Source organism: Lonchura striata, chromosome 20 (genome assembly GCF_050655825.1).
Source record: "Lonchura striata isolate lonStrDom1 chromosome 20, ASM5065582v1, whole genome shotgun sequence".
Lineage (NCBI taxonomy): Eukaryota > Metazoa > Chordata > Aves > Passeriformes > Estrildidae > Lonchura > Lonchura striata.
In genome coordinates this window covers 2,675,029-2,689,493 of record NC_140722.1, presented here as the reverse complement: position 1 = coordinate 2,689,493, position 14,465 = coordinate 2,675,029, and the positions used below count along the sequence as shown (strand labels likewise).

The 14,465-nt window shown below is 47.1% G+C and overlaps 1 protein-coding gene across 1 annotated transcript; it reads right to left on the bottom strand.

Annotated features, from left to right (window-relative positions):
* Window positions 1–235: 235 nt before the first annotated feature.
* EIF2S2 (eukaryotic translation initiation factor 2 subunit beta) lies at window positions 236–10,296 on the bottom strand. The gene is made up of 9 exons (XM_021540443.4): window positions 10,162–10,296; window positions 5,940–6,126; window positions 4,945–5,048; window positions 3,821–3,956; window positions 3,436–3,536; window positions 2,877–3,025; window positions 2,020–2,076; window positions 1,536–1,621; window positions 236–709 (listed from the first exon to the last, which is right to left on the bottom strand). Exons 1-9 carry the CDS (start codon window positions 10,174–10,176, stop codon window positions 534–536), a joined length of 1,011 nt encoding a protein of 336 aa, XP_021396118.1. The 5' UTR covers window positions 10,177–10,296; the 3' UTR covers window positions 236–533.
* Between the last annotated feature and the right edge of the window lie 4,169 nt (window positions 10,297–14,465).

Sequence of the window (14,465 nt, the reverse complement as noted above, 5' to 3'; positions counted from 1 at the left end):
AAGCAGGAGCAGGGCTCGTGTTGGCCTGTCAGCCTGGGACTCTGTGACTCGTTTCTCTGTTTCATGACAGTAAAACTAAAATAAGCCTGTTATGTAAAAGCAAAATAACCTTTATCTTAGAATTTCCTTCTGGGTCTTGGACATAGCTCAGTGACATGATCTGCAGAACAACACACCAACCATTCCCACCAGTGTTTGAAGAGGAAGCTGAAGGAAAAATCCAAATCCAAGACACTCACTGTTATAGTAACTTTAATTTATCTTGTCTTTTACAGAAGTCTGAACGGATTAAAAAGCACCTCCTTTCCCACCACGCTCCTTACAGTTGGTAAAATATATTCAATGAGCAAATGTATGTGAACAGCTTGAGGATCTGCATCTTGCAAGGATTTCACAGACCAATCAATCAAAAGCCAAATTTCTTGTTGTTTTTACAACCTCGCTTTAATACAATGGTAAATCCACTCCGATTGCAAACCTGTCCAGTCCCATCTCCCCAGAACACTCTGCCAACTGCAGTGTTGTTAGCAAACCTAGTTAGCTTTGGCACGGAGCTGTGCTCTCTTGCCTGTGACAGCCTGGAAGCCGGTTTTGATGCTGGCCACGGAGCAGCGGGAGTGGCAGGTCTCGCACTGCAGGAAGTAGAGCCGCGTGTCCTTCTGCAGGATGGTGTCGGGGGAGCGGCACGTGTGGCAGGTGACGTACTCCTCTGCAGGGAACAAAGGGCAGTCAGCCCTGCTGCTGCTCACAGCTCTCTGCAAAAGCTGCTCCAACACACCCACCAGCTCACAGGGATGCCTGTGACACTAAAAATCGCCCCCGGTTAGCCAGGAGGAGGTTCTGTGTGCTACATCAGGCACTGACGCTGCTTTAGTGCTAATAACCGGCACACATTTCCCACTGGTGCTTCTCTGCTGAGGCAGCACTGCCAGGTGTCAGCAGCTCTGGTACTGACACAGCACTAAAGCAGGAGCTTTGGGACACAGTTTGAGTCTTCTGACCAGCTGTGGCACAAAAAGTTTATGGGGATTCACTAACATTCTTTAACCTCATGATTACATGATTTCTAAAAGGTACACAGAAAATTCCACTAAGATGTGGACTCAAGTCTTCTCTCTTTGTCAAAAAGGGACACCAGCACTCATGGGAAATTTATACAGGGCTTTCATAGAAAATTTTTCTGATAAATTTTGGAACAAAAAAGGCATTTGAACTGAACTTATCTTAACACTGTATCTCTCAATTCACAGGTACAACAGGCTGGAAAAACAACAATTACTGTTGTTTTCCACAGTCCTCATCAAAGCCAAGATATGAGGCTCAGATGAAAACAGTCAGTTCTCAAATGCTGTTTACATTGGCATGCTTTAGTGCAGGACAGGGTAGAGCCCATGGTCTAACCATGGCAGAACCACCTGTATTTGCACTATTCCATGATAAAGTTGTGGCTCCTCAGCCTCCTCCATGGTGGGCCATACGCAGGCATCACAAGGGGGCTGAGAGAAATCTGCAGTGGGAAAGGGAGTTCTACTTACTGATATATCTTCTCAAGACATTTTCTATCTGTTTTTGCTGGAATCTTCCTTTGATTACCAGTTGGTTGTTACCATCTATTGAACCACTAATTGAAAAAAAGAAAATGCATTATTTGATTTGCAGGTGTGAAGCGTTGAAACAAATCAGGAACATGAAGCAAGACAAAGATGCATTCTTCAAGAAGAGCACAGACAGAATTGTGTTGTAGGGACAAAAAAATGCAAAATTCAAAATAACTCAAGAGCTACAGAAGTTTTGCCCTCACCTGTGTGTCTCAGGGGAGTGAACAAGACCATTCCCTTGGACTTGAGAGTTTCCCTCTGTACCTCCTCACTAAAACGTTCTCTCCTCAATCACCCAGCACAGCACTGAAGTGCAGGGAACAAAAGCCTCACGTTCCAGCACATCTATACAGATCTAACCTCAACATGTTATATTGGACCAATATAAATCCTGAGCACACACACAGCCCAGCAGTCTTACCTTGTACCCAATTCTGCCAACAAAAATGCCAGGAGATGTTTTGGCTGACGATGTAATCTAAAAATAAAGTAAGGAAATCTTTAACCTTCCCCCTTCAGAGAAATTTGGTATTTGTACAGGACTGGCAGGATAAATCCAATTTAAGTTGGAAAGTTTCAAAGGGAGCAGTGCCAGGGGTCTGCACCAAAGAGCAGTCCACACAAAGAAATCTTCCCATTGTTCCCAACTCAAAATTACAGCAACTAGTGAAAAGAAGTTTTCTATTACAGATCTTTCATTCTTACTGACCCATCCCCTGAAGAAACATTAGTAGCTACCATTAAAAACTCCCCTTAGTGCACAACCCAGATCCTCAGCAGGGTTTCACCAGCCTGTTTTCTGGCACACTTCTGATACCCATCAGATCTGCATTCCCAGAAAGGCTCACAAAGAACAGAGCTGCCTTCACAAGACATAATTAAGACATGTATCACTGCAGAGAACAGTGGGAAAACACTACTGAAGTCCATATAATTTATCAAGAGAACAGTATTTGTAGTCAGCTCAAATTAGAAAGAACTTTTCCCACCCTTCTCATCAAGGCTGGCACATAAATGTCACTCTTGACCCAACTTGCTAGAACCCAATGAACTCACCAAGTTTCAGCCATGTATCATTTTTGTAATTTGAGTATAAAATTAGAAATTATCTCAATAAATAATGTTCAGAATTATCTTCTCACAGAGAAATGTAATGAGCTCTATGACTGAAATAGCTTCCACTCCTGCTTTGCCACAGTCACTTGCCAGAAAACTCTACAGGGGCACAGAGCAGTGCATCCATCTGCTATTCCTGGGAAACCCAAAGGGGAAACTTACAATTTGCAGATATCTGTGAAGTTGACAAAAGATGTTTTCTTGGTCCCTACTCTCACAACCTGCGGGGGCTTCATGACAAATTTCCGCTTCTCTCCAGCCACCATGTCCGGGTTCTTCTCCCGCATGATGTTAAAAACTCTATTGAGCAACTGCAAAAGGAGGGATGCACACCCACGTGAGCATCGGCCATTCCTCAGAGTACCTCACCTCTAAAAGCCTGAAACAGTGAATATCATTCTTAACATTCACAGTGAATATCAGACTACCTTTGCCTAAGAGCATTTCCCCACCTGCTTCAGAACACATTCAAAGCGTTTTGATAAACGCAAAATCCCAACACTGCTTCCCCAAGGGTTTGCTCTGCCCATGGCAGAGGTGTTTGAACTATGATAATGTAGTGAAAATTACTGTGATACAAGACATGCCTTGTTAGCTTCTGCTCGTTATGTCCTGACTACATGTCCTTCACTCTCAAGTTAGAAATAGGAAATATGAGCATAAGGCTCTACTGATGCACACGAACATGGAAAATATGTTTTAAAAGTCTCTGGAACATTACCTCATCATATGTGTAGTCTCTTTCTGAGCCTGCCCACGCAGGTCCTGACTGAAGGCTAAAAGAAATTCCATCATCTTTTTTGCTATCTTCATCCTCAAATGCTGTAAAGAAAGTTTTTGGGGATTCATTAAGAAACATTCTCTAACCTCATGATTACATGATTTCTAAAAGGTACACAGGAGAAAATTCCACCGAGATGTGGACTCAAGTCTTCTCTCTTTGTCAAAAAGGGACACCAGCAATCATGGGAAATTTATACAGGGTTTTATAGAACATTCTTCTGATAAATTCTGGAACAAAAAAGGCATTTGAACTGAACTTGTTCAGATACAAGGTGGACCACATTTCACTTCTGACATTTCACAGAGCTAGGTTATACTTCTACCTTCATCCTTCTCCATTATCTCATCTTCATCTGGAAACTTCACATTCTTCTTTTTCTTCTTTTTATTGCCCAGCATGATATCAAGGTCATCTTCAGGTTCTACTGTCTCTGGCACATCTCCTTCAATTTTCAATTCCTGCAAATCAGTAAGACTGTAGTTTATCCTTGTTAACCACAGCCCTCCATAGCACCAGAAATAACACCAGCTGTACGCTATAGAGGTGAATACTGGTGACACCCACCACAGCCCTGAAACCCAACAGGTAAGAATGGAATTCCAGCATGTTCAAGAGAGCTCTATACCCTGCACTACTGCCATCAGCAGGGCCAGATTTGCACCTTCTGGCTTAACTTCTGGCTAGCCAGGGACAAGGTCAGACTGCACTTAAAGGCAGCAGCCATCTGAGGACAGGAGGGAACAAAACACCCTTCATGGCAGCAGCAAGGGAAAGCAAAGCTGTGCTGCTCTAATTTGTTATCACAATTCTGCACACTGAAAGAACACAGAACAAGTATTCTGTACCCTGAGGCAGATCAGAGGAACATTTTCTTCCCCAAAAGACAGAATTTGAAAAGGAAGTTTATGCATAACATAACATTTCTCTGTCCTCCTGCTCTCTGGGCTTGCCAGTTCCACTGACATGTGATACAAAAATACTACTTGGAATAAAACTTGAGTAGAGTAAAAATATCTTGTACACCTTCTGGAACACAGCACAGTAGCCAATCCTTTCTAAAGAAAACACCAGAGTGAAAACAGATTTCTTGGCAGATATGTGCACTTCATTTGAAGTGCTGGCCTTTAGAGGACTGTTCTGTGTGTGGCTTCTGACATCCAGTTATCTCTCTAACCCCAGAAGACAATTAACCTTGAGGTTAATCAGCCCTTCCTCCAGATTAGTGAATTACTTGCTCTTTGTGCAGAACAGGTAAGTTTTTTCACTTCTGGACAAAAAGCCCAGGCAGGAGCAACACGTTCATAAAAAAAAAAAGGAAGACATGTAAAGTTTAGTTATGAACTGCACCAAGACACAATGACAGACTTGAGACAACTCCTGCACTGCCAATTTCAAGAAAACAGAAGCAATAGAGTTTTCAGCCATAGTCAAGTTATGTAAACAAACCTTTACACCTTCTTCTGCTTCATCAATATCAAATATCTTTTTTGGTTTTTTCTTCTTTTTCTTTTGATTGAAGAAGTTTAAATCATCCAAGTCATCTGTTGTATCTAAAAAACAAAGGGTTGCCTAAAGAAGTGTAACTGTAGAAACAGTTCAGACATTAAGGCTTCTAATTGACATCCAAATCTTTAAAACATCAAAATAAGATATGAGCAATGATCTGTAGCCCCTGTGGATATCCTTCAGGTTTGAAGAGATCATTCCCCTCTGCCCCCAAATACTGTTTTAGTTTCTGCACCTTCTGTGTCTTTTGGTTCTTTAAAAGTTTAATCTTTCTTTCTGCTGTACAAGATAAATTAGTCACTTTTGTCATTAGAGATGCTTGGACAAAAATTGAGAAGTGCATGATGAAGGTGCAGTTTCTTTGGTCTGCAGCAGGAGTCAAATTATCAACAAACTGGATTTAAGTTAATGGCACTCTCTGAATTAGGTAATCTTGCAAATACATTGGCCTCAATTTAAAAAGCACGGTTTTATACACAATCACACACTTCCTGAAAGATTCCAAAGAATACTCTGGTTATCACTTTCAGAATTGTCCAAGAACTAGAAACTCCATTAGCCATGTTTCTGTTATTCACACTATTGCTTAATTGTTCAAATGAAAAAGTGCCATATTGTGGAATTACTGCAACAACTGGATGTGGAAGATTTAAAACTTCACACTGTTTTAGAGGGTCTCTTTCAGCCTTACACAAAGGACTGTTTGAATTAGAAAACTGGAAATTACATAAGCCCCTGGGAGCTTGGTGGTGTCTGTGAACATGATTCCAAGCAAGAGGGCAAGCTGCCCTCCAAAACAGGCAGCAGAGATCACTCACAAATCTCTGAACACACCAAGGCTCTGGCATTATACTCTGGGACGCCAAATTCTTGAAATTGGGCCTGTAGTCTCAAAACAGCACCTTTGAGAGTTTATCTACATGGATTCACCTTACCTTTCTTCCTGCTGTCTTCTTCATCTGCTTCAACATCTTTGTCTTCTGTTGGCTCTGGTTCAACTTCCTTTGTTTCTGATTGCTGAGTCTCCTCTGTTTGTAGGTCTCCTCCTCCTCCTTCCTCATCCAGCATGAAGGGCTTCTTCTTTTTCTTCTTCTTCTTGCTCATAGTAGGATCGAAAATCATCTGTAAAAGTCAAGAGCTCCTTAGCAGCTCAATAATCACCCCCCCCATTTATTATTTGTAACACTTGTCCCAAACTGCTCCTCAGCTTCATCCTCAACTATGTCAACTACAAGGGAAAACTGACAGAGTTCACAGCACCTGATACTTTTCCTGTAGTCCAGGTTTCCTGTCACCTATTTATTAGCACAGCTGGAAAAATGTTATAGCTGTCACTCTGACAGACTGGCTACCATCTCTATTTTATGACCATTATGGACTCCAATTTGCAATAATACAGCACCACTCAGCACACAAGAAAATTTAATCCCACCAAAACACATGTTCTGATCACAAATCACTTCCACTTGTGAGACACATTAAATCCCAGCTTTATTGAAGACAAGATTTGCCAACACTCTCTTGACAAGAACACTCTGGATGAGGAGGAAGCCTAGAAGGGGCTGGTGATACAGCAAGACCTGCCTCAGCTCTGAACACTGAAATGGCAGAGGTCTAATCCTTCTCCCTCCCCAGAGTGAGAAACTGAACCTCAGACACCAAGTGAATAAAAGCTGTTCATGAGCTCTTTAGCCAGCAAAGCAGCTTAATTCACCTTGTCTGGCTGTGAAGAGGGCACTAACCTCAGACTCACTTTTAACCTATTTATCATCTGCAGACCTGAGTGATTTATTCCAACACATTAAAGCTTTTTGTTTCACTTCACACACAAGCTGACGTCCCAGCTGTTGGTCAGTTTGTTACATCTGCCTGGACTGTCACACCATAGTTTATATGAAATACAACCATTTTAGACACTTTCTCCAATGTTCCTTATCCAGCAATGGAAGAATATTCTCACAGAGCTGTACTTCACCATCATGAACACCCTCACTCAGGAAAGAACCAGCACTTCACCAAGGAGCAGCTTTCCAACTTCTTGCCCAGCTACCCCTGAAGTCTGGTGGTTTCCCTCTCCCCACAACACAACCTTTCCTCGCATTTCTCATTCTCCTACACATGCTGTTCTTGCTATATTCTTCCAATTTTCTGAAACATACGTGTTTTGTACAGGCTCTACTAAAGGCATCAAACTGCTTATATGGGTGTCTGCAGCACAACAGACACAAACATCCCCAAAGCCTGCACACACACGGGGGACCCTGAGGCTTTCAAACTGCTGAAGTGGGTCTTTAGCACACACTGTGCTGGAATGATCTTCAAAAGAAAGCCAGAGGGCTTTTTTCTGCTGCTTCCATAGATAGTGGTGTGAATCATGCTGCTGCAATGCACAGAAATCACAGCATGTCCAACTGGTCCCACTTCTGCTTCCTCCTGGACCTCCCCAGCCTGCTGGGACAGCAGGAGAGCTGCCTGCATGGGATCCAGCACAAGTGGCTGACTCATTTCCATGAAGATGCTCTGCAAGATTCTGAAGAGCTTTTTATTGTCTCACGTGAAACAAACCTAAGATCATGCCTTGATCAGATATAACAGTTTCTAAGAAGGAACCAGCCCACCCACCCCAAATCTCTTTTTCTGAGGGAAAAGACATCTGAACCACCATAAACTGAACACACCAAGACAACTCCTGGATGCAGGAGATTGGTTTTCAGCATCAAACCCAGGTGGCCTTGAGCAGGGCCACCCCAGCCAGGCAGGGAACGCCAGGCTCCTGCACACCCAACACCTACTCAGAACATGGCACACTCCACAACCTGAGGAGGAGGATGCCTAAGCCTGAAATGTTTTGTTCACCAAGGGCTTCAACAAGCACTCAGCGGGAGCCTTAGGTCACATTTGCTTTAACAAGTCATGACATAAATGAACCAGCCTGATAACCCAGCTGGTCATGTTCTGGCTTTCTGAGGCAGGTGTTTCCAAACTTTCTTTATTCCTTTTCTCTGCTCAGCACATTGGCTTTGTGTCAACTTTATGATACCAGTTAGTGCTGACAAACTACAAAGCTGCAGATTTTCTACTGAAGGAACCTCAGCCCCCAGCACAAACACAACAAACCTGGATGCTTTTCCTGTGTGAAAAAAAATATAGATTCCCATCCTGCTCCTGCTCGCAGAGGCAAATTCCCATATGGGGTTTTCTCCTCTGTAGACCACATGGTTCCTTCTCACATCCATCTCCATATACCTGCTCCTTACTTCAAGTGCCTACACAGTCCAAATCCCAACTTACAGAAAATTAGCAAGTGAACAGAGTGGGGAAACAGAATCAAGGTTTCATAGACCAAACGCAACTCAAGACTGAGGCCAATGAACCTCTGAACTGCTGTGAGAGTGGCAAGCAGCAGGGATTCCAACAGAAGCCACAGATAAATCCCATTTCCTTAGTCTGAATAAACACAGGCATGTCCAAGAAGCAGACATCACCCCTGTCCTGATCAATCAGTTCAGGTGGCCTTACACTACACTGCCTTATGTCTAGGCAGAGGGGCAAAATTACTAAGACCAAGCAGCACTTAAATTTGTCAAAACACAGCACTCTCCAGTATTACTGCCTGAAGCTTCACAAAACTGCAGGGCTCAAAGAACTTTCAGGTCTTCAGTGGGATTATGTACTTTGCAGGATTTTTAATGAAGTGAACAGACATTAACAGACCACTTCTCACAACTGGGCCTGTGCTGCCCCAGCCCCAGGCAGCACTCAGGGATGTTCCCAGCAACGAGTTTCATTCATGCACAACTCAGAAAACTTTTAAGCTACAGCTCAACACAATGAACCTCTTACCATCTATCCCAGTTTCCACTGTTAAATTTGTCTTCACCCTCCTTGACCTCACAGGCTTTAAAAAGTTTCACCAACTTAAGACCAATATCAAAGTATCTGGCTCCCAGAAACCAGAGACCAGAGTTCTGGAAGGCACCTGCACTCACTGCACACCAGCCTGAAGAAAAGTGCCAGCTCCACTGTGTTATCTGCCATCATCTTTATTCTCGGTCACATCAAGCAACTTAGAGATGCAACTTCACTACGGATCCCAGGAATCACCTCAATGTCAAATTGATCCACTATGCAAGAAAACCAATTTTACTGATACAAACTAAATTCAAAGCTGGACACTCCACGAACTGCTCCATGGCCCTGTGATCACCTGAATCAGACACCACCTGATGCAAGCATTCCTGGGTGCAGAGAACAGCAGCTCCCATGACACATCTAGGCACAAAAATGCAACGCATTCCTTCTAGATGTTAAAGCAGCTGAGTAAGTCAGTCACAGCTACCAGTAAAATAAGTCGTAATTATACCAATTCTCCTTTATGATGTAGGACAAGTCTCTCTCCAAAACTTGAGTGATCACTTTGCTTTGAAGGAAACAAGCCACACAGGTATTTTAAACAGCAGAGAGAAGACAAAGCCAGAAGCAGCTATCTCCTGGATCTGGCTGGAGCAGCTTCCCACGGGCTACACCAGGCTGATGAGCACCTCACACACTGAAAACTTTCCTTTTCCCCATGAGAACAATGGAAATGAGGCCAGTAAAGCTGCCACTACAGAGCATTTACAACAACTGAAAAATTTCTCAGACACAGACGGATGTATCAACTTCCCCGGTACTGTGCCTAGACAAACACCGCGAGATCCGGAAAACGTTTGCTTATTATTTGCTCAGATGTTGCTATTCGCCTCTCAAGGTTAAAACCCGAGCTACAAAAGCTCCAGAAAGCGGGGGGTAACAGCCTAAACGCCGCGTTTCGCTCCAGAGGCAGGACACGACGGAGCAGCGGTGGCGGTGCCATCCGCCTCCCGCGGCGGCTGCTCCGCGCCAGGGCCGGCCGCCGGCAGCGCCCCGGGAGCTGCGGGCCTGCCCGGGACCCACGGCCCCGGCACACGCCCGGGCAAGGCGGAGCCCCGCGCCCGGCCCTGCCCAGCCCGCGCTGCCCCGGCCCCGGCCCCGGCCCGGCGGGACCCCCGCCCGCCCCGGGCCCACGCAGGGCGGAGGCCGCGCTACCGCAGGCCTCGGGCCCGGCGCCCACATGGCGGTGGCCCCGGCGCGGCGCGGCCCCCGCGCGGGGCTGCGGCGGCGGCCGGCGGGTCTCACCTCGTCGCCGGACATGTCTGCGGCGGGCCGGGCCGGGCCGGGCCGGGGGACCGGGGGAGCGGAGGGGCCGGGGCCGGTCGGTGCCGCGGGCTCAGTCCGTGCTCCGCTCTTGCATCAGCGCCGCGCGCCCGCCCCGCCCCGCGCCTGCGCGCGCCCGCCGCGCCGCCTCGCGCGACTCGCGCCCTTCCCGCGCTGCGCACGCGCCGGGCGGCGGCGGCGGCGCTGAGGGGCGGGGAACGGAGCGGAACGGGACGGACCGGACCGGGATAGAACGGAACGGACCGGACCGGACCGGGATGGAACGGAACGGACCGGAACGGACTGGAATGGAATGGAATGGAATGGAATGGAATGGAATGGAATGGAATGGAATGGAATGGAATGGAATGGAACGGAATGGAACGGAATGGAATGGAACGGAATGGAACGGAATGGAACGGAATTCAATTGCTGCCGTGTTCGCACAGCCCCGGGATCCCAGCACGGAGCGGGCTGGAGGGGATACAGGGCGGCAGCTGCTCCAAACTCCCAGCTCCGGCAGGGCCATCCCACAGCATCGCACGGGGCTGCATCCAGACAGTTCTGGAGTATCTCCAGTGAGGGATGCTCCACAGCCTCCCTGAGCAGCCTGCTCAGTGCTCGGTCACTGCACAGGAAAGAATTTCTTCCTCCTGTCCAGGTGGAACTGCCTGGGGATGGCTCCCTGCCCGTTCCTCTGTGCCATTGCTGGGCCCCAGGGAGCAGAGCCTGGGCTCTGCTTTGCCCCTCCCTGCACACCGGGACACCCAGGGCTGAGGCCCCTCTCCCTGGGGCTCCTCTCCAGGCTGAGCAGCCCCAGCTCCCTCAGCCTTTCCTGGGCACCGAGATGCTCCAGGCCCTTGCTCAGCTGCGCAGCCTCCGCTGGCCCTGCTCCGGGACCTCCCTGGCCCTGCTGTGCTGAGGAGCCAGAGCTGGACACAGCACTCCAGATGTGCCTCACAGGGCTGAGCAGAGGGACTGAATCCCCTGCCTGACCTGCTGGCAATGCTCTTCCCAGTGCTTTCCAGGATCCCAGTGGCCCCTTGGCTACAAGGACACACTGCTGGCTCATGGAAAGTTTCTTGTCCACCAGGACCCCCATGTCCTTCTCCACAAAGTTGCTTCCCAGCAGGTTGGCCCCAGCCTGTGCTGGTGCCTGGGGCTGGTCCTCCCCAGATGCAGGACCCTGCCTTGGCCCTTTCATTTCAGAAGGTTCCTCTCTTCCCATCCCCAACCTGCTGAGATCCCTCTGAGGGGATGCACAGCGACCCTGTGGGAGGGATTGACCACCTCATCCAAGTCATTGATGAGCAAGTTCAACAATATTGGGTCCAGGAGTGAGCCCTGGGGGACACCACTAATGACAGGCCTCCAGTTGTGCCACTGTTCTCTTGGTGTTGGAATCTTGGCATTCCCATGAAAGTCTCCTTTGGTTACTGAGCTTTTCCTGATGTGTCTCTCCACAGAGATAATCCTAAAAGTGTGCCCTTGATGTCTCTAATGGGACATGCTGTTGTAAATATGCCATTGTCAGTACATCTGATAATGAGGACTTTTTTTGTATGTAACAATGTACACTCTTCTGCTTTTTATGAATGTGAAAATTAATCTCTTTGGAGATCATGGCTCCTGGGACACAATCAATTCCTATTGCAAGGAGCCTCTCCTCACTCTTGAATGCAGAATCACAGAATCACAGGATCAATTAGGCTGGAAAAGAGCTCTGAGATCATTGAGCACAAGCTCTGAGCCAACACCACAGTGTCAACTAGATCACGGTACTGAGTGCCAAATCCAGTCTTTGCTTATGTACTTCCAGGGACAGTGACTCCACCACCTCCCTCAGCAGCCCCTATGTCTAATCACCCCTTCTATGAAGAAATTCCTCCTAAACAGCTTAAAGCCCCCAGGCAGGTGTCATGTACCAGCTGGAAAAGAGAGCTAACCTTGGTGAGCTTGTATGGGTACAGGTTGGTTGGTCAGCCTGTGTGATCCCTGGAATTGGAGACTTGTGGGTGTTGGAAAGGACTCTGGAGAATATCTGGTCCAAGCTCCTTGCTCATACAGGGGCAGCAGGAACAGGTTCCTCAGGACCTTCTGCTGGGTTTTGAGTATCTCTAAGGATGGGGCCACCACAACTTCTTTGAGCAGCCTGTTCCATCTTCACTATAAAATGTCTTTTTTCTAGCTTTAAGCAGAATTTCCTGTATTTCAGCCTGTGTCTTCTGCCCCTTCTGTCACCCAGAAGAGTCTGGCTCCATCTTCTATTCACCTCTGTGCACACTGATATGATTCCCCTGAGCCTTATCTTTATAGGCTGAATGACCTATTGACTCTCTCAGCGTCTCCTCATATCTCAGATCCTCCAATCCTATTGTCATAAAATCATAGGATGTTTTGGGTAGGCAGGGACCTTAAAAATCAACTAGTTGAGCCCCCTGCCATGGGCAGGAACATTTTCCTCGTTCCATTTCCGTAATACAAGAATATGAAACAATGAAAACAGCTATTTACCACGAGGTGTAAAACTCTGCCTCCCAAACAACTCTGACATTTCAAGGTCATCTGTTTCATGCAAGATGTAGTGTTAGAGCAGGCAGAGCCATCAGCCCAAACATTGTTATGGGGTTTGTTTTACATTTTAATATTCCCTGACCATTTGGATTCTTGAAGGCCCATAACTTCCCATTAGGTGATGTAAACTTACGCACACTCTATCATTTAACTTTGTCATCACCTACAAGAAACATTTTGTCCATCCTTGGTCTTCCTTTCCCCTGCCTTTCCCATTTGCCTCAGTGGGCAGTGAGGGCGCCCAGCATGCTCTGTTAGCAAAGCCACCACTTTGGAGAGAAAGCAGGCACCAGGACAGGAGCAGGTTCAGCTCTTCCCAAGATGACGACAATACTTTTCTGTTAAAACCCTGCAACCCAGCTTCAAAAGATTACTTTTCTTCTTGCTTCTGTACCACCCTATTTCCCTGGGTATTTCCCCCACATTTGTGTCATTGTCACTTGCTCTTGTGTCACAGGGATGCTGTGGATTTTAAAGAGCTGCTGTAGGCAGCTCTTTAATTGGAGAGTCACAGAATATCCTGAGCTGGAAGGGACCCACAGGATCCTCCCCAGCCCAGCCCCATCCCTGCACAGACCCCCCAACAGCCCCACCTGGGCACCCCTGGCAGCGCTGTCCCAACGCTCCTGGAGCTCTGGCAGGTTTGGGGATGTGCCCATCCCCTGGGGAGCCTGGGCAGTGCCAGCACCTCTGGGGAAGAGCCTTTCCCTGACCTCCAGCCTGCCCTTCCCTTGGCACAGCTCCAGCCACTGGCCCTGTCCCTGGTCACTGGAGAAAATATGTTGATCAGACATGTTTGGTGTTGCTGTAACAGTGAACGTGGTCTCCCACCAAATTCTTCTTCCTTCTTTTGCTGCAGACTTTTGCTTTGATATTCCTGTCATGAGGCAATCTGCTCTGGGATGCTTTTCCTTGGCATGCAGCTGGAGCACATGGAGTGCTGATGGCTGTGCCTGCACTGCTCCAACACCTTCCTCGCTGCCCAGGGCTCACCTAGACCAACCTCCAGTCATGAGACAGGATAATGATATTTTTGTATCCTCCCCAGTTGTGTGTGTCTATGCTGTTCTTAAAAACCACTGTGGGCAGAGGTTCCCTCTGCAGCCTCTTCAAGTGCCTGACAACAAAATTTGTTCACCCTTCTTGCTGTGACTTAACCCAGTGGCTGTTGCAGTGTCCCTGAGGACACACCATCTCAGTGTTCCCTGTGTGATAACCCACAGGCCTTTGGAAAATCACTGTGCCCCTTCTTGTCTTGCCCCACCATCTTCTTTTTCAAAACATGTAAATCCAGCCCCTCCAACCTTTTTGTTCTCGATTCCATTGCTGTCTTCTGCACTTCCTGCACCCTTCAGCTGGGCGGCCAAATGAGTAACAAGTAAAATAATGATACTTGGAAAACCTCAGGAGAAAAGGATGTGCCAGGAGTGCTAAGCTGGGGTTTTTCCACAAACACAACAAAACGCTGTCTTTGAAGCTCCTGGCTGTAGCCCCACAACATCAAAGCACACTTGGAAGTACACCTTACATTGATTTTTTCCTTTCCCATGCCAACAGACTGTTCAGGGTACAGGACTGCCGTGTTCTTTTTTTTCCTTGCTTTCCTTGTGAATTAATTAGGCTCCAGAATTGGATGAGTGCTGGTGCATTAGTTGTTAATTAGTTGTTACCAATTACATTTGGCCAAGACCAGGTGGAACTTGTATCTTTGA

Coding starts and splice junctions, on each gene's coding strand:
- EIF2S2 (XM_021540443.4), bottom strand. Junction 3,537..3,820: donor GATAATGGAGAAGGATGAAG/GTAGAAGTATAA, acceptor CTTTCTTTACAG/CATTTGAGGATGAAGATAGC. Junction 2,077..2,876: donor TTCACAGATATCTGCAAATT/GTAAGTTTCCCC, acceptor CTTTATTTTTAG/ATTACATCGTCAGCCAAAAC.